Source organism: Scyliorhinus canicula, chromosome 26 (assembly GCF_902713615.1).
Source record: "Scyliorhinus canicula chromosome 26, sScyCan1.1, whole genome shotgun sequence".
Lineage (NCBI taxonomy): Eukaryota > Metazoa > Chordata > Chondrichthyes > Carcharhiniformes > Scyliorhinidae > Scyliorhinus > Scyliorhinus canicula.
In genome coordinates, this window is record NC_052171.1 from 22422853 (window position 1) to 22443879 (window position 21027).

Consider the following 21027-nt stretch of genomic DNA (forward strand, 5'->3'; position numbering starts at 1 on the left):
GACCCCAATTATACTGCACTGACCCCAATTATACTGCACACTGACCCCAATTATACTGCACCCTGATCCCAATTATACTGCACACTGACCCCAATTATACTGCACCCTGATCCCAATTATACTGCACACTGACCCCAATTATACTGCACACTGACCCCAATTATACTGCACACTGACCCCAATTATACTGCACTGACCCCAATTATACTGCACACTGACCCCAATTATACTGCACTGACCCCAATTATACTGCACACTGACCCCAATTATACTGCACACTGACCCCAATTATACTGCACACTGACCCCAATTATACTGCACCCTGACCCCAATTATACTGCACCCTGACCCCAATTATACTGCACTGACCCCAATTATACTGCACACTGACCCCAATTATACTGCACACTGACCCCAATTATACTGCACCCTGACCCCAATTATACTGCACACTGACCCCAATTATACTGCACTGACCCCAATTATACTGCACACTGACCCCAATTATACTGCACACTGACCCCAATTATACTGCACCCTGACCCCAATTATACTGCACACTGACCCCAATTATACTGCACACTGACCCCAATTATACTGCACACTGACCCCAATTATACTGCACACTGACCCCAATTATACTGCACACTGTCCCCAATTATACTGCACGCTGACCCCAATTATACTGCACCCTGACCCCAATTATACTGCACACTGACCCCAATTATACTGCACCCTGACCCCAATTATACTGCACACTGACCCCAATTATACTGCACTGACCCCAATTATACTGCACTGACCCCAATTATACTGCACACTGACCCCAATTATACTGCACCCTGACCCCAATTATACTGCACACTGACCCCAATTATACTGCACTGACCCCAATTATACTGCACTGACCCCAATTATACTGCACTGACCCCAATTATACTGCACACTGACCCCAATTATACTGCACACTGACCCCAATTATACTGCACCCTGACCCCAATTATACTGCACACTGACCCCAATTATACTGCACTGACCCCAATTATACTGCACTGACCCCAATTATACTGCACACTGACCCCAATTATACTGCACTGACCCCAATTATACTGCACTGACCCCAATTATACTGCACTGACCCCAATTATACTGCACTGACCCCAATTATACTGCACCCTGACCCCAATTATACTGCACTGACCCCAATTATACTGCACACTGACCCCAATTATACTGCACTGACCCCAATTATACTGCACTGACCCCAATTATACTGCACACTGACCCCAATTATACTGCACACTGACCCCAATTATACTGCACACTAACCCCAATTATACTGCACAGACCCCAATTATACTGCACACTGACCCCAATTATACTGCACTGACCCCAATTATACTGCACTGACCCCAATTATACTGCACTGACCCCAATTATACTGCACAGACCCCAATTATACTGCACCCTGACCCCAATTAAACCACTTGGTAGTTGATGAACCCCAATAATTTCGCTAATATCTGAGGTAAGCATTCCGCCGTTCAAAGTAGATTTGCAATTGGAATGGGATTGAAACAGGAGCGAAAGTAAAGATGAAATGACAACACAGTGGGCCATTTCTCATCCTGCTGGACGCTGTAACTGCCTTTCCTGCATTCCGCAGTCTCAGCAGTATTCCGGGCCAGGGGCCAGACCCACAACAGTTGCCAGGAAACCGGACAGAAACTGTAATATTTTATTTAATTGGTCAGGCTGTGAGGACAGAGTCGTTCGGCCCAGGAGTGATTACACGTGTTAATGGGGATATGGCGTATTAAACGAAGGTTATTTCCGACGCCGTATTAACGACTTGAACATCATAAATGCAAATAGCTTTCAATTACCAGTTAAACAATGTTTCTCACTGCAATGACAAAATAACCCTTAACTGCTATCTTTATTACCACGCACACAAGATTGTGTGTGATCTTCAGCACGAGCATAGCGCCTGCACCTCACAGTCGAGGTCGAAAGCTAACTATCCTCAATATACAGGACACCTACAGCCTGCCTGCTGAAGAACTTGGTCCTTCGACTATTTGGCGGTCGAAGACGGTTTGCCGTCTTGACTCTGTCCTCCTGTGCTGACGCGGGAGATCCCTGAGACTCCAATTTCCATCTTGTCCCTGTGAAGTGATCTCCGTAGCGGTGTCACGGCAGCTCTGAGCCCAACAAATGCCTTCCCACGGCCTCGTACCACAGCCAGCCTGTGGTGAGTACGAGGCTCGGCAATATTTGTATCTCTGTCGCAAACAGGCACATGTTTCAGAACTCGCTCTCTCGTCCCAGAAAAAAAAACAGTCCAGACTCGCTTTTATATAAACCGTCACCACATGTCCCTGTAAACTACACAAAGCCAGTCCCGGGTGAATGTAATATGACATGAATCCAAGCTTGCGGCTGAGGCCTTGGAGGAGTTTAAAAATTCAATTCCTGATGTAGTGAGACCTCATGTGGAAGAGCAGAGGGTTAAAACTGCGAGATTAGCAGCAGAAATGGCAGATGATTCTGAATTGGTTCATAAATCAAAGCTTGGTTTCCAACATCAGTTTCAGCCGGTGAGGGATAGAAACTGGGGACGTGAGAAATACTCAAGTGGTAAAGGTAAAGGTGATCTGATGGGAGATAATAAGGAGAGTGTACCTCAGATTAAAAAGGAAATCCAGGAGGGTGGAAAAGAGATGAAAAGTTTCAAATGTTTTCACTGTAATAAACTAGGCCATGTAAAGTCACAGTGTTGGTGGTTGAAGAAAAGCACTGGGAAGGCTGATGTGGTAAATCAGGATAAGACAGTGGGATTTGTTAGAGTGGTAAAGGAAAGCCCAAGTGAAGCGAAGGAGGTGCAAACGATTGTACAGCCTGATTAAGAGGTGATTGATAAGAAGGTGCCAGATGTCTTTAAAGAATTTATTTGTGTGGGTAAAGTTTACTCATGTGTATCAGGAGGAGCAGGTAAAGAAGTCACAATTTTAAGAGGTACGGGAGCTAGTCAATCTTTAATGGTAAGAGATGAGGAGTTATGTAGGTTGGGAAGAATGTTGCCAGAAAAGGTGGTGATATGTGGAATTCAGGGTGAGAGGAGTAGTGTTTCATTATATAAGGTAAGGTTGGAAAGTCCAGTGAAGAGTGGTGAAGTGGTAGTAGGAGTAATAGTGAAACTATCTTGTCCAGAAATACAGTTTATCTTGGATAATGACAAGTTGGGGATCACAGGTGGGAGTAATGCCTACTGTGGTTGATAAGCCAGTGAAAAATCAGACAACTGAAGGGTTGAAGGACGAATATCTTGGGATTTGTCCGGATTGTGTAGTAACCTGGTTGCAAAGTCACAGGTTAAGACAAGAGGAGAAACCAAAGAGTGAAGATGAAGTTGAAGTGCAATTATCAGAAACGATTTTTGATCAGATGGTTGAAAAAGATGAGGCGGATATTTGTTTTGTTCAGGAAAATTGGCGGAGTTACAACAGAAAGATGTAGAAATACAACGGATATATCAGAAAGCATATACGGAAGAGGAATCTGAGAGTATACCAGAGTGTTATTACCGTAAAAGTGATGTCTTGATGAGAAAATGGAGACCTGTACATATGCAGGCGGATGAAAAGTGAGCAGAAGTTCATCAAGTAGTATTGCCGATAGGGTATAGAAAGGAGGTGTTGCGAGTTGCACATGAGGTACCAGTGGGAGGTCATTTGGGAATAAGGAGAACTCAAGCTAAAATCCAGAAACATTTTTATTGGCCTGGACTACATAAAGATGTAGTTAAATTTTGTCAATCATATCACTCATGTCAAGTGATAGGGAAACCTCAAGCAGTGATAAAACCAGTGCCCTTAATATCCATTCCAGCATTTGAGGAACCTTTTACAAGGGTTTTAATTGATTGTGTAGGACCGCTTCCTAAAACAAAAAGTTGGAATCAATATCTTTTGACTATAATGGATGTGCCTACTAGGTTTCCAGAGGCCATTCCAGTACATAATATTACAGCTAAACGGATTGTGGAGGAGTTACTTCAATTCTTTACTAGATATGGACTAACCACAGAAATTCAATCGGATCAAGGATCGGATTTTACTTCAAAGTTATTCAAAGAAGTTATGGATGGTTTAGGAATAAAACAATTTAAATCAACTGCGCACCCTCCAGAATCGCAGGGAGCGTTAGAAAGGTGGCATCAGACATTAAAGACAATGTTGAGGGCGTATTGTCAAGATTATCCAGAGGATTGGGATAAAGGAATTCCATTCATATTGTTTGCAATTAGGGATGCACCTAATGAGTCAACCAAATTTAGTCCTTTTGAACTAATTTTTGGTCATGAGGTAAGAGGACCACTTAAATTGATTGAGGAAAAATTGGTGGGTGAGAAATCGGAAATTACACTGTTGGATTACGTGTCAAATTTTAGGGAACGATTAAATAGAGCAGGTGAATTGGCTAGACAACATTTGAAAGTTGCACAAAATGTGATGAAATGGGTAGCGGACAAGAAATCCAAAGTCTGTAGTTTTGCCAGTAAAGTTTACTCGTGTATCAGGAAGAGCAGGTAAAGAAGTCACAATTGTAAGAGATACAGGGACTAGTCAATCTTTAATGGTAAGAGATGAGGAATTATGTAGTTTGGAAAGAATAAAAGTCAGATAAAGTTTCAGTGTTGTTACCTGTGGTAGGGGAGCCTTTAAAAGCTAGGTTTTGTGAACTGTATCAGATTGAAAGGAAATTAAGTGAGGTGAATTATGTGGTAAAAACACCAGATAGAAGGAAGGCTCACCGAGTGTGTCATGTGAATATGCTTAAAAGGTATTTTGAAGGGAAGGAGAGAAAAATAAGTTTTAATGATTCTACCTCAAAGTGATGAACCAAATCCAAATGACTGAATTTGACATACCTCAAATTGAATTGGAAAATGAGGATGTTCTTAAAAATTGGGATGAATTGTTAAGTTACCTTCCAGAGGAAAAACAAACTGACCTGAAAGAGTTATTGATATCACATGGGCAAGTTTGTAGAGATAAATTGGGAAGTACTAAAATGGCCATACATGATGTAGATTTGGGAAATGCTGTTCCTATCAAACAACATCCATATGGACTTAATCCTTTAAAATTGGCACAGGTTAACAAACAGATTGAGAGTATGCTTATAAATGGCATAATTGAAGTGGGTTGCAGCCAATGGAGCTCACCCATTGTGATGGTACCAAAACCAGACGGTACCCAACGGTTGTGTGTGGACTATCGAAAGGTGAATGCAGTTACAAGAACAGACTCTTACCCTATCCCACATTTGAAGGATTGCATTGAGAAAGTGGGACAATCTGCTTTTATTTCCAATGGGAGAATTGCAAGGGACTCTGTGATCAGACTGAACTGAAGTATCTAACTGTAAAGAGAAATGCCGAGGTGTAGAACAATGGATGGATCGTGTATTGACTTTCTTGTTCAAAGAGACTGTCAATCGAGAAGGATTTTGGTTGGAGGAAGAAGAACAGGAAAGATGGACTTTATTATTATGCCTGTTTGCGTGTGTTAGTTTTTATTTGTGAAACAAAAAAGTATATTTACTGTGGACATTTCTTAGTGGATGTTGCAAAAGTGAAAAATGAAACCATCTTGAAGTTGATGGTTTATTTTTTTTTTCTTGGGGGGAGGTGCATTTGACAGTACCATTAAGAAATGGATGTTTAAGCAATGTACCTTTAAGAAATAGAGAAGCTGGTATTACTGAAGTGATGTCAGAGGGTGGGGGGAGCTGAGCTGAGCTCACTTCTGTTTTTGGTTTCAGTTTTGAGGAAAAGAGCTTAGGTGTGTCTGTGTTTGCAGTGAGCTGGATCTGCTGTGATCTCTGCCATGAAATACTATCTCAGAATCATTTGGGTGATTTAAACTCAGAATAGTAATGTCTTTAACCTGATGTGTTTCTGTTTCAAGGTGTTAAGTCTCTTGGATGTTTAAAGGAACAACTGAAGGATTATTTAGTGTTGTATTATTTTTGGGGTTATCTTTGAAGTAAGGGGTGTTAAGTGATCCAATGTTTATTTAAAAGGTTAAGTTGAATTCATGGAATAAATATTGTTTTGTGTTTAAAAACCCACTTGTCCATAATTGTAATACCACACCTGGAGAACAAGCTGTGTGCTTCAAAAGCGACAATACGTTAAAGTAGGGGTTGGTTGAACTCCATGATACATTTTGGGGTTCTGAAAACACCTCTCCCATAACACTCAGTACTGACCCTCTGACAGTGCGGCACTCCCTCAGTACTGACCCTCTGACAATGCGGCACTCCCTCAGTACTGACTCTCTGACAGTGCGGCACTCCCTCAGTACTGACTCTCTGACAGTGCGGCACTCCCTCAGTACTGACCCTCTGACAGTGCGGCACTCCCTCAGTACTGACCCTCTGACAGTGCGGCACTCCCTCAGTACTGACCCTCTGACAGTGCGGCACTCCCTCAGTACTGACCCTCTGACAGTGCGGCACTCCCTCAGTACTGACCCTCTGACAGTGCGGCACTCCCTCAGTACTGACCCTCTGACAGTGCGGCACTCCCTCAGTACTGACCCTCTGACAGTGCGGCACTCCCTCAGTACTGACCCTCTGACAGTGCGGCACTCCCTCAGTACTGACCCTCTGACAGTGCGGCACTCCCTCAGTACTGACCCTCTGACAGTGCGGCACTCCCTCAGTACTGACCCTCTGACAGTGCGGCACTCCCTCAGTACTGACCCTCTGACAGTGCAGCACTCCCTCAGTACTGACTCTCTGACAGTGCGGCACTCCCTCAGTACTGATCCTCTGACAGTGCGGCACTCCCTCAGTACTGACCCTCTGACAGTGCGGCACTCTCTCAGTACTGACCCTCTGACAGTGCAGCACTCCCTCAGTACTGACCCTCTGACAGTGCGGCGCTCCCTCAGTACTGACCCTCTGGCAGCGCCGGCACTCCCTCAGTACTGACCCTCTGACAGTGCGGCGCTCCCTCAGTACTGACCATCTGACAGTACGGCACTCCCTCAGTACTGACCCTCTGCCAGTGCGGCACTCCCTCAGCACTGACCCTATGACAGTGCGACGCTCCCTCAGTCCTGACCCTCTGACAGTGCGGCGCTCCCTCAGTACTGACCCTCTGACAGCGCCGGCACTCCCTCAGTACTGACCCTCTGACAGTGCGGCACTCCCTCAGTACTGACTCTCTGACAGTGCGGCACTCCCTCAGTACTGACTCTCTGACAGTGCGGCACTCCCTCAGTACTGACCCTCTGACAGTGCGGCACTCCCTCAGTACTGACCCTCTGACAGTGCAGCACTCCCTCAGTACTGACCCTCTGACAGTGCAACACTCCCTCAGTACTGACCCTCTGACAGTGCAGCTCTCCCTCAGTACTGACCCTCTGACAGTGCTGCACTCCCTCAGTACTGACCCTCTGACAGTGCGGCGCTCCCTCAGTACTGACCCTCTGACAGTGCGGCACTCCCTCAGTACTGACCCTCTGACAGTGCGGCACTCCCTCAGTACTGACCCTCTGACAGTGCGGCACTTCCTCAGCACTGACCCTCTGACAGTGCGGCACTCCCTCAGTACTGAACCTCTGACAGTGCGGCACTCCCTCAGTACTGACCCTCTGACAGTGCGGCACTCCCTCAGTACTGACTCTCTGACAGTGCGGCACTCCCTCAGTACTGACTCTCTGACAGTGCGGCACTCCCTCAGTACTGACCCTCTGACAGTGCGGCACTCCCTCAGTACTGACCCTCTGACAGTGCGGCACTCCCTCAGTACTGACCCTCTGATAGTGCAGCACTCCCTCAGTATTGACCCTCTGACAGTGCAGCACTCCCTCAGTACTGACCCTCTGACAGTGCAGCTCTCCCTCAATACTGACCCTCTGACAGTGCTGCACTCCCTCAGTACTGACCCTCTGACAGTGCGGCGCTCCCTCAGTACTGACCCTCTGACAGTGCGGCACTCCCTCAGTACTGACCCTCTGACAGTGCGGCACTCCCTCAGTACTGACCCTCTGACAGTGCGGCACTCCCTCAGTACTGACCCTCTGACAGTGCAGCACTCCCTCAGTACTGACCCTCTGACAGTGCAGCACTCCCTCAGTACTGACCCTCTGACAGTGCGGCACTCCCTCAGTACTGACCCTCTGACAGTGCGGCACTCCCTCAGTACTGACCCTCTGACAGTGCGGCACTCCCTCAGTACTGACCCTCTGACAGTGCAGCACTCCCTCAGTACTGACCCTCTGACAGTGCGGCACTCCCTCAGTATTGACCCTCTGACAGTGCGGCACTCCCTCAGTACTGACCCTCTGACAGTGCAGCACTCCCTCAGTACTGACCCTCTGACAGTGCAGCACTCCCTCAGTACTGACCCTCTGACAGTGCAGCTATCAGTGTCTCACCCTGCAGTGGAGCTGATCAGGCCACAGCACAGAGCACCACCCAAGCCAAATATATACTGTTAAATATTTAATATCCTAATATTACTTTCTGTAATTCCGAGCTCCTTTCTGTACAGTTCCCTGTGCATAGGGGCTGACTGCCTAAATTAACAGGATGTCATTTTGAGCTACATTTCCAAATTATATTAATAAAAAGGATTCTTACCAGTTACACTGCTTTCAAACAGCTGAGTGAATTGGTAATTGAGTTTTTTTTTGTGACATTGTGTATTAATTTAATTCTGTCTGTCAGAATGCGTTCCCCCAATGTAGAGTTCCAAAAAACGTGGCAGTCCTTGATTAAAAATCTACCCTGTATCTGGTGACCAGGAACATCATAAAAAAAGAGATATAATTACCTGGAATAATTTCACCGCTTTTAATTACCAGCGTCGTGATTTGGCCCTTTCATCATTTTACCTCACCTCCATTTCCAGGAGGTTTCACTGCTCTTCTGTCAACGGGCTCCAACCGGCCAAGGTCGATCGGGGGGAGAGGGGAATAGAGGTCAAATGTGAGTCCGGAAGCCAGGCGATCCAGCCTCACGAGGGCTAGAATACAAGACCAGGGGTGTACCTCTGAGGCTGTATCAGGCTCTGGTCAGACCCCATTTGGAGCATTGTGAGCAGTTTTGGGTCCCGTATCTAAGGAAGGATGTGCTGGGCCTTGGAAAGGGTCCAGAGGAGGTTCACATGAATGATCCCTGGAATGAAGAGCTTGTCGTGTGAGGAACGGTTGAGGACTCTGGGTCTGTACTCGGAGTTTTGGAGGATGAGGGGCGATCTTATTGAAACTTAAAGGATAAACTACACTATTAAACTAAACTATTATATCTTAACTAACTCTGCAATACACCATTAATCTTGTCTTCGTCAGCCCCAGTCTGATCCAGTCTGATCTCCTCCCCGTGCCCGGGAGCCAGTTCCATTTATAGTACTGTCCCTTAGCTCCCTCTAGTGGCTAGGCTGTTCACAACATTAACTCTTCACACGCTGTACATTTGTATAATGTCACAGGTCCCTCAACTTACTCAACCTCTCCATCCATCGCTCACTCTCCTTCCGACAGATCTACCTCCACCCAAGCTCCTGGTCACCTGTATCCACGATCTCCTCATGTGACTTGGTGTGGCTCTTCGTCCGATCACTCCCGTCACGTTTTACCGGAAAAAGCTAGTTCTTGTTGACGGGCCGAATGGATGTTTCATCCGCCTCCGTAACTTTCAGGTGAGGGCAAAGTCTTGGATATGAGAGTTCTGTTTGGAGATATTCTTTCCCATTGCCTATCCCTAATTGCCCTTGTACTGAGTGTTTCGCTCGTCCATTTCAGAGAGGGGGTGCTTAAGAGTCAACCACGTCGTTGTGGGTGTGGAGTCACATGTAGGCCAGACCAGGTAAGGACGGCAGATTTCCGTCCCTAAAGGACATTAATGAACCAGATGGGTTATCACAACAATCGCCGATGGTTCCGCGGTCGCAATTACTGGGACGAGCTTTGAGTTTGAGGTATTGCATGAACTACATTTAAATTCCACAAGTTGCCATGAGAATTGGACCCATACCCTTCACAGACTTCATGGAATTTACAGTGCAGAAGGAGGCCATTCGGCCCATCATGTTTGCACCGGCCCTTGGAAAGAGCAGCCGACTTAAGCCCACACCCCCACCCTATCCCCGTAACGCAGTAACCCCACCTAACCCTTTGGACACTAAGGGGCAATTTATCATGGCCCATCCCCCTAACCTGCACATCTTTGGACAGTGGGAGGAACCCGGAGCACCCGGAGGAAACCCACGCAGACATGGGGCGAAGGTGCAGACTCCGCACAGTCAGTGACCCAGCCGGGAATCGAACCTGGGACTCCGGAGCTGTGAAGCAACAGTGCTAACCACTGTGCTGCTGTGACGCCCAAATATCCTCTGGATCATTAGTCCCGTGACGTTGCCACCATCGTTCCCCGCCTGCGACTCACAAACATTGTTCCACCAAAAGTGAAAGGGTGACCTTGCAACCAAGGAGCTCGTGACAAAATTATCAGCGGGAATGACCCAAACCGGGCCCAGATTCAGGAAGCCCTGAAGCCCCCAGATTGATCCCATTCCAACTCCGAGACGAGAACGGCCAGCATTTCCACTTAACCTTACTTTTTTATTAGGACACTACGGGCAATTTAGCGTGGCCAATCCACCTAACCCGCACATCTTTGGACTGTGGGAGGAAACCGGAGCACCCGGAGGAAACCCACGCAGACACGGGGAGGACGTGCAGACTCCGCACAGACAGTGACCCAGCCGGGAATCGAACCTGGGACCCTGGAGCTGTGAAGCATTTATGCTAACCACCATGCTACCGTGCTGCCCATTTCATGAAATTTAAAATGATCAAACTCCACTTGGATTGCTAGGCCTGGGAGGAAGGGGCTTGGTGGTGGATTGCGCAGGATTACGAGATTTGCTGTGGTGTTTGGGAGAGGGGGGGGTGGATTTAACAGTACAATTCGGCCCGACAGTCGAATCTGGTGACGCTTTCAGCACCGATCTTAACCCCTCGTACAAATCCCGCACTCTTTTCCAACCTTCCAGAAGAGAGAATATTTTGGGTGGAGATGAAAAGGAAAATAATTCTCTTTACCTGAGCTGATGGCAGCAAGCCGGAATATGTCGGAGAGGCGCGAGGTAACCGGCTCGTAGGGGGACCCTTCGTACAGGTCGTCACCTGAAAGGAACGAGGATTGGCACAGTGATTAGAACCGGCGGAAAGCAGCAGGGATCAGATTCTACTCTGTCTCCGCGTTGGCACCCACGGCGGGAGGAAGCAAATCAACTGCGTGAAGGTATCGGGTCCCGGCGTCTGCCCTGAAACGTGGCGCCGGCAGAGGCTTCATTTTCTCACTCATCACAACCACGTTCCCCACCAAGCCCCTTCCTCCCAGGCCTAGCCAGACGTACTCAGACTTGGGTCTGTGGAACAATTTAGCCTGCAGCCCCTGGCCAATACAAGCCCCCTGAAGCCAGGACATCTCGTTGGGCTGGTGGCCTGTTGGGTCAGAATGGGATCGGGCTTAGACTACATAGATTACATAGAATTTACAGTGCAGAAGGAGGCCATTCGGCCCATCGAGTCTGCACCGGCTCTTGGAAAGAGCACCCTACCCAAGGTCAACACCTCCACCCTATCCCCATAACCCAGTAACCCCACCCAACACTAAGGGCAATTTTGGATACTAAGGGCAATTTATCATGGCCAATCCACCTAACCCGCACATCTTTGGACTGTGGGAGGAAACCGGAGCACCCGGAGGAAACCCACGCACACACGGGGAGGACGTGCAGACTCCGCACAGACAGTGACCCAAGCCGGGAATCGAACCTGGGACCCTGGAGCTGTGAAGCGATTGTGCTATCCACAATGCTACCGTGCTACCCTGATCTGTGACCCTGCTGGTGGAGCCAGCAACATCCTTCTGTAACAGGAGCAGCACAGAGTGAAACCTTATCTGGAGGCAGAAGCACACCAAAGAACAAAGAAAAGTACAGCACAGGAACAGGCCCTTCGGCCCTCCCAGCCTGTGCCGACCATGCTGCCCGTCTAAACTAAAATCTTCTACATTTCCAGGGTCCGTATTGCTCTATGAAACTGAAAAATGAAAATCGCTTATTGTCACGAGTAGGCTTCAATGAAGTTAGTAAGAAGTCTGACAACATCAGGTTAAAGTCCAACAAGTTTGATTCAAACACCAGATTTCGGAGCACTGCTCCTTCCTCAGGTGAATGGCGAGGTATGTTGGACTTTAACCTGTTGGTTAAACCTGTTGGACTTTAACCTGGTGTTGTAAGACTTCTTACTGTGCTCACCCCAGTCCAACGCCGGCATCTCCACATCAATGAAGTTACTGTGAAAAGCCCCTAGTTGCCACATTCCGGCGCCTGTTCGGGGAGGCTGGTACGGGAATCGAACCGTGCTGCTGGCCTGCCTTGGTCTGCTTTAAAAGCCAGCGATTTAGCCCAGTGTGCTAAACCAGCCCCAACCTATTCCCATCCTATTCATGTATTTGTCAAGATGCCCCTTAAATGTCACTATCGTCCCTGCTTCCACCACATCCTCCGGCAGCGAGTTCCAGGCACCCACTACCCTCTGTGTAAAAAAACTTGCCTCGTACATCTCCTCTACACTTTGCCCCTCGCATCTTAAATCTATGCCCCCGAGTAATTGACCCCTCTACCCCGGGAAAAAGCCTCTGACTATCCACTCTGTCTATGCCCCTCATAATTTTGTAGACTTCTATCAGGTTGCCCCTCAACCTGCGTCGTTCCAGTGAGAACAAGCCGAGATTATGAAAAAAAAATGAAATGAAAATCGCTTATTGTCACGAGTAGGCTTCAATGAAGTTACTGTGAAAAGCCCCTAGTCGCCACATTCCGGCGCCTGTCTGGGGAGGCTGGTACGGGAATCGAACCGTGCTGCTGGCCTGCTTTCAAAGCCAGCCATTTAGCCCAGTGAGCTAAACCAGCCCCTATTATTCAACCTCCCCCATAGCTAATGCCCTCCATACCAGGTAACATCCTGGTAAATCTCTTCCGCACCCTCTCTAACGCCTCCACATCCTTCTGGTAATGTGGCGACCAGAATTGAACATTATACTCCAAGTGTGGCCTAACTAAGGTTCTATACAGCTACAACATGACTTGCCAATTCTTATTCTCAATGCCCCGGCCAATGAAGGCAAGCATGCCGTATGCCTTCTTGACTACCTTCTCCACCTGTGTTGCCCCTTTCAGTGACCTGTGGACCTGTACACCTAGATCTCTCGGACTGTCAATACTCTTGAGGGTTCTACCATTCACTGTATATTCCCGACCTGCATTAGACCTTCCAAAATGCATTACCTCACATTTGTCCGGATTAAACTCCATCTGCCATCTCTCCGCCCAAGTCTCCAAACGATCTAAATCCTGCTGTATCCTCTGACAGTCCTCATCGCTATCCACAATTCCACCAACCTTTGTGTCGTCTGCAATCTTACTAATCAGACCAGTTACATTTTCCTCCAAATCATTTATATATACTACGGAAAGCAAAGCTCCATTGGACCTTTTGGACCATTCGGCCCCTCAAGCCCTCCCCCGCCATGATAGGAGATTGTGGTTGGTTATCTTGTTCTTTGCTTTTGGGGGTCGGATTGTCTTTGGCACGGCCAACGTTTACTGCCCATCTCTAACTGCCCGTGAGAAGGTGGTGCAGGCGTACCGGACAGCAAAGGAAAGGTGATCTAATTGCCAGTCAGGATGGGTCTGGTCTTCCCATGCATCTACTGTCCTGGCCTTTCTAGGTGGGGGAAAGATTGCAGGTTTGGAAGGTGCTGTTGAAGGAGCCTTGGTGAGCTGATGTAGTGCATCTCGAGGAGAAAGTACCCACTGCTGCCACTGTGCGCCCATAGTGGAGGCAGTGCATGTTGAAGGAGTTGGATGGGGTGTCAATCAAACGGGGCTGCTTTGTCCTGGATGGTGTCGAGCTTCTTGAGTGTTGTTGGGAGCCACACTTGTCCAGGCAAGTGGAGAGTATTCCATCACACTCCTGACTTGTGCTTTGTAGAAGGTGGACCGGCTTTGCGGGGGTCAGGAGGTGAGTTACTCGCCACAGAGTGGCACAGTTAGCACTGCTGCCTCACAGCTCCAGGGACCTGGATTCAATTCCGGCCTCTGGGTGACTCCCTGTGCGGAGTCTGCACGTTCTCCCCATGTGGGTTTCCTCCGGGTGTTCCGGTTTCCCCCCACAGTCCAAAGGTGGGTTGGCATGATCAATTGCTCCTTAGTGTCCAAACCGTTAGGTTAGATTACTGGGTTCAGGGGATGGGTGGGGGCCTGACCCTTTCAGAGGATCGGTGTGCAGACTTGATGGGCTAAATGGCCTTCTGCACTGTAGTGATTCTATTCTATTTCAAGGATTCCCAGCACCTGACTTGATTTTATAATGATTTTATAACACAGTTCAGATCCTGGACAATCACATCCCCAGGATATTCTGGTGGGGGATTCAGTGATAGTAACCGTCAAGGGAAGACAGTTACACTCTCTCTCTTGGACAATGTGACCTAACTGCCTTTGGTCTCGGCCCACTGAGGTGTGAATGGGACGGTTCGAGATGACGGCTCACCACCACCTTCTCAATGGGCAATTCGCGATGGACAATAAATGCATGTCTTGCCAACTCACATTGCAAGACTGAATTAAAGGATTCTGACCTGCATCATCACATGAAACAGCCGCAACCCCAACTCTGAAATTTCTATAAAATATGTTCTGGCCACCCGAAGAGACAACATAAAGCACCAAAGATCATCACCAAAGTGCATCATTAAAGCACAGATCCACTGATGGAACATTACGTTCCTGATTGACGATGTGACTGGAATTTAACAGATTAATAATGCATGACTGAATCACCACATCCCTGATAGCGTCACGCATTTTAAATGATCACACTCGGCACATTTAAAATTCAAGCTTTCAGATCTGAGCAGAAATACATCAAAAAGAAAACTGGTGCAAGAGCCTCTGGAGTTGGGATAATATTCTAGCCCCAGTACAGGAGACCTCATTCCAATCGAAATCCAGTACAAGTTGAGTCGAGGGGCGTAACGATCGGCTCTCGCATCTCGAGGCGGACGGTTTACAGACCATGGAGACTGATCCGTAGACGTCTCGGATATGGTGAGGAGCCCAGCACGAGAAAACCATCCCTCAGATCCCTGCCCCCGGCTGATTTTGGCTCTTGTTCCAAATACTTGCATATTTATTTGCAGAGTTACGCATTGCAAGCGTCGACCTCCTAACCCCAACAATCACCTTTTTCATCTCAATATATTTGTTGGGAATGCTCACTGCCCACACAGAATTAAACACAACTCACGGACAATTAACAACTGCTTCTCTTGGGGAAGCAAGGAGGTGCTAATCGGAGAACATTCCTGCTTGAGACATCGGCGGTCAAAGCCATCGAGCTTTCCAGCATGAACTAAATGGGCTGAACAGCCTGATTCTGTGCTCTATTCGGTAATGATGAAGGAGCTGCGCTCTGATAACCAGTGATTTGAAACAAACGTGTTGTACTTTAACCTGGTATTGTAAGACTTCTTACTGTAACCTGGTGTTGTGAGTACAAGAGTCGGCAGGTCATGTTACAGTTGTATAGGACTTTGGTTAGGCCACATTTGGAATACTGCGTGCAGTTCTGGTCGCCACATTACCAGAAGGATGTGGATGCTTTAGAGAGGGTGCAGAGGAGGTTCACCAGGATGTTGCCTGGTATGGAGGGTGCTAGCTATGAAGAAAGGTTGAGTAGATTAGGATTGTTTTCGTTGGAAAGACGGAGGTTGAGGGGGGACCTGATTGAGGTCTACAATATTATGAGAGGTATGGACAGGGTGGATAGCAACAAGCTTTTCCCAAGAGTGGGGGTGTCAGTTACAAGGGGTCATGATTTCAAGGAGAGAGGAAAGTTTAAGGGAGATGTTCGTGGGAAGTTTTTTTACGCAGAGGGTGGTGGGTGCCTGGAACGCTTTGCCAGCGGAGGTGGTAGAGGCGGGCACAATAGCATCATTTAAGATGCATCTAGACAGATATATGAATGGGCGGGGAACAGAGGGAAGTAGATCCTTGGAAAATAGGCGACAGGTTTAGATAAAGGATCTGGATCGGCGCAGGCTGGGAGGGCCGAAGGGCCTGTTCCTATGCTGTAATTTTCTTTGTTCTTTGTTGTTCTTACTGTTAGATAAAGGTAAAGTCTCCATAGTCCCAGGTGATCAGAGGCTGCTTTCCCCTGTGAGGGGGAGGGGGGGGAGAGCTGACTGGTAGTGATTTAATCTGAGGATCACAACACCTCAGGCGAGGTTGAGAGGTTGGAGTAATCACAGCCGGGATAGGAATTGAACCCACGCTGCTGGCTTCACTCTGCATCACGAACCAACCGTCCAGCCGACTGAGCTAAACAACAACATAATAAAAAGTTACTTGGATTCAAGTTACAAAACTGGTGACTGAAGGTTGTGGGATCAACCAATTAGCATTTTAAATAAAATCACATTTCCATGTGTTGTGACTCTGGGACAAGTGGGGCTGGAATTGACCGTGCGCTAGGCCAGGGGGACGTGACGTTTGCAACCAGACTTTGCGTCTGTTCAGTCCCGTTCTTAGGAAAAGAGTTCCTCGGCATTTCACAGACCCACAGTCACGCAGACCAACACCAAACAAACGTTGAGGTGGGTTTACAAACCTGGCCAGTTGAGGTGGGAAGGAGGAGAGGGGGCTGAGGGTCTCGGCGAGGAAATTCCAGAACTTCGGGGCTCGTTGGCCACCGTGAACTGACGGGGAAGAGACTCTGGATCCGATGCGCGGAAACCGGATGGGGAAGATTGTCCGGCTCGGGGAGGAGGTGGCAGAGATTGATCGGAGCAAGGCCACGGTGTGATTCGCAACTGAGAGAGAGAGCGGGAGCCACTCTGCGGGTCAGCGAGCCGAGTGTGTGGTGAGTGAACAGTGTCGTAATATCCACTCGTATATAATGAGACGCAGACAGGCAGTGATTGACACATAGGATGGCCAGTAAGCATACAACACAGCACAGCCAATCACCAGACAGGACACTACCGCTATAAAGCCAGAGGGCACTAGGTTTCCCGCTCTCTCTGGACCCAGCCACTGAGACAGTCAGAGCTCGTGAGCTAGCCAGTGTAAATACCATGCGGTAGCTAGTAAGTCTGGTCAGGCTAGCACTAGGTCTCCAGTCAAGTCAGCATAGTGTCAACCCACAGTTCGACATGTATATTAGTTAAGACGTTAAAAAAAATCGTGTTGCATCTTATCCAGTATTCGAGGTCTGTCTCTCGCTACACTGCATCAAGTGCAGTCCACGTCGACGCAGTCCACTCCTCCTCCTTCCGTCCTCCTCCTCCTCGCCCCCCCTCCCCGCCCCCCTCCACACGCCCAGCCAAAATCGTGAGACGCCACCTGCTCAAATGTGGGTTGAGAAAGGAAAGCCATCCTAGATTTGTTCAGGACAAATCAAGTTTAATTAACTTGGAGGCATTTTCTTTGCCGAGGTAACAGGGAGGGCTGATGAGGGTAATGCCGTCGGTGCGGAGATCGGCTTCCAAAAGGCATTTGGAGATGGTGCCACACAACAGACCTGTGAGCAAAGTTAGATCGTTCGGAATGAAGGGGACAGCAGCAACATGGACGGGGAATTGGCTGAACGAGGGGAACAGAGAGGCACGGTTAATGGATGTTTTACCGACTGCCGACGAATTATGGTTGACTTCCCCAGGGGTTGATGTTAACACTCCTGCTCTTCCTCACGTCACTAACATAGACCCTGTACCCTGCACAATTTCAAAGTTTGCAGACAATACAGAACTTGTGTGATGTATGGATTAAAACTTGTATTGTATTGCGTGGTCCGTTGCAGTAATGTTAATAAATGCTCTCAGGTTCAGGGATCCAGATTATATGTCTGCTAAAGATGTAATTAACAGCTGGGTGGGCAGTGATGTCACTCATGGGCGGGTTTTAGTTGCGTTTTTCGAGTTCTGCTCTGGGTTCTGACGAAAGGAGGTGTGTTTCTCAGACTGACTTCTGAAAGCTTCTATCCCAAGGGACGATGTGAATAAATCAGTAATGCTGAGTGTTATCTGTGTTAATAAGTGACTGACCTGTGTGTGTGTGTGCATGGACTTGGCTTAATTGGAAGTTTAGAAGTTGATGGGAAAGTGAACTTTATTTTTTTATGTTTGACCTGTTTAAATGTTAATTGAAAATCTTGGATGGTGATGGGGTAAATGCTGGGTTAATAATAGTTTGCTTGAATATAAAAGGTCCCCTGTTGTCATTGGAATCGCTCCTGGGCCCAAGTACCCTTTCCTCAAGTTTACAAATTGAGAAATAGTTGGGGTCTCGCGTCCGGATTCCGGCTGTAGATTGCGGTCTGGTCGGGCTACAAGTAACACTTGGAGGTATTGTCAACTGTGAGGATACTGTCGAACTTCAAAGTGTCATGGCAGTGTCCCTTTGAGAAAGGTTTTTGGCTTATCACATGGCTTCAGTGATGTCATTGTGTGGGTGGAGCTGGGCTGTGGCTCAGTGAGCTGTTTTTCGATTTCACCTTCACATTTGACCGCTGCGGACTCGGGGAGAAATAACTGTTTTTGTTCCTGTCTTTCTATTTTCATTTTAAATATCTGTTCCAGTAAAACAAAAAAACACCGATTATAGCGACCTGCTGTTTTGGTAACTTAAAAGATATTGTTTGCTTTCCGGAAGGGTTTAAACTAGCTGGTGAGACGGGGTCAGAATCTCAGGGAAAGCCAGTCTTATTCAAGTGAGAATGTAGAGTGCTGGGCAACGCTCTTGAAAATAAGTTTTTGGTTTATGTGATTTTGTTTTTGAATTGGAACAGTTAAGCGGGAATTCATTAAGTGTTATACATAAATTACCGTAGCTGTGGGATGTCCTTTTGTTTGTAATTGATAAAAATTCTTGCTGTTTATATATGTTAACTAAGTTCTTAGAATAAAGTGTATTTTGATTAAAGTGTCCAGGAAGACTGTTGAATAACACTTGAAGGGTAGGCTCTTGTGCTTTTCCTATCCAAATTTAACAAAAAGGTTATAAGTCAGGTGAGCTCCATCCTACACTTTGGAGTTTCTAAAACCCTGGCCCATAACAAAATGAACATCGGCTAGGTTGGCGAAATGGACTGACGAGTGGCTGATGTGGCATAATGCAGTGAATTGTGAAGTGATGCACTGTGCCAGGAGGAATGTGGGCAGACAGCATAAAATGAAGCGTGCAATTGGAAAAGGGTCTGCAGGATTTATACACGTGTATAAATCATCGGAGGCAGCAGGACAGATTGAGAACGTGCTTGATAAAGCATATCCTGGGCTGCACTAATCGGGGTAGAGAGTACAGGAGTAATGTTAAACTTGGTTCAGATTCTGCTCGAGTACCGCTTCCCAGAGAGGGCGGACTGGTCAGAGAGAGGGGTGGCGGGGTGGGGGGGGAAGGGGGGGGGGGGGGGGGTGCAGAATGGTCCCAGGAATGAGAAGTTTCATGAAAACGGAGTTAGATTGGTGAAGTTGGGACTGTCTCCCTTGGAGAAGGGAAGGTTGAGGGGAGATTGATAGAGGTGCTCAAAATCACGAGAGGCGATTGGGAGCAGATTCCCCACCCCTGGAAGGACGGAGAAGCAGAGGGCACGGATCGGAAGTGACTGGGGCAACGGCAAATCGAGGGAAAACGTTTGTGAGGCAGCGAGTGATTAGGACCAGCCATGCAAAGTGTGGGTGAGAAGTGTTGGTTCAGCTGAGGCTTTCGGAAGGAATAAGGTGAAGGGTTATGCGGATGGGGAGGGGCTGGGGGAGAAAGGTGAGGGGGGGGGGGTGACGCTCTGGCAATCACACTATCGGAGAGCTAACACAGAGACGATGGACCGAATGGTGAGGTAACCACACTACGATTCCGCGAGAGGTCTTGGAGTGGGTCAAAGATCGACAACATTCTGACAAAATTGTGACTTGCTGAGCTAACTATGCACGTCCATCGAACGCCCCACACAAATCATTGAGCCAATAATGTGCAACCGTTTACATTACTCAGTGAAACCCTGGCAACTCCAGAATAAAAAGTAATCATGTGCATAATCGATTGTAACTGAAGCAGAGGTTCTATTCCACTCACTGTCACCTAATCTGTCCTCTCTATCGGATTTGTACTCTCCTCATTAAGCAACGGAACTCTCCCGATAAACCACTGAGCCGTCTCTCACTCAGACCGCGAACCTCGTCTGTCCGCAAACACTTCTTCAACGGCCTCGCATCTCTCCGCGTCCGTGCTCAGGGAATTGAAGTCTGTGCGGAATTTTCACCCAGTGTTTTAGGAACGGTGATGGGGGTTTCCCCCCCCCCCCCCCCCCCACCCCCCGAAACCCCCTCTCCTTCAAAACTCAGTCCCACTGCACGTTCCCCCCGTGTCTGCGTGGGTTTTCTCCGGGCGCTCCGGTTTCCTCCCACAAGTCCCGAAAGACGTGCTTTCGTCAAGGCCTCCTTCTGCACTGTCAGAATTCTATGGTTCGACTCTGATTCTATGATGCATGTCAGGCCTCCCAGCACCAGGGGGCATCGCCTTACCTCCATCTGCCCCCCCCCCCCCCCCCCCCCCCCGCCCCTTGTTACCTGCCAGGTCCTGCTGTTTCTCGGGCGGGTGCGGGATTCACGCCGTTGGCAGCACCCCCCCCCCCCCCCCCCCCCCCCCCGGTAATTCTCCAGGCTCCGATGGGCCGAGCGGCTGTCCATTTTCGACCAGTCATCCAGCATGAGTTACGCATGCTCCCACATGGCAGGACCTGGCAGGTAAGTCGGCCGGGGCGGTCCTCGGGGGGGGGAGTTCCGACCCGGGGAGTGGCCCCACAGTGGCTTGGCCCGCGGTCGGGGCCCACCGATCGGCGGGCAGGCCTGTTCCGTGGGGGCACTTCTTCCTTC

The 21027-nt window shown here is 48.3% G+C and overlaps 1 protein-coding gene across 1 annotated transcript in view; it reads right to left on the reverse strand.

Moving 5' to 3' along the window:
- LOC119957467 (GDNF family receptor alpha-2-like) overlaps positions 1-21027 on the reverse strand; it is a 167698-nt gene that overhangs the window by 119306 nt on the left and 27365 nt on the right. The window contains exon 3 of the mRNA XM_038785550.1: positions 11127-11210. Within this exon, the coding sequence (XP_038641478.1) occupies positions 11127-11210 (84 nt within the window). The remainder of the gene's footprint in view (positions 1-11126; positions 11211-21027) is intronic.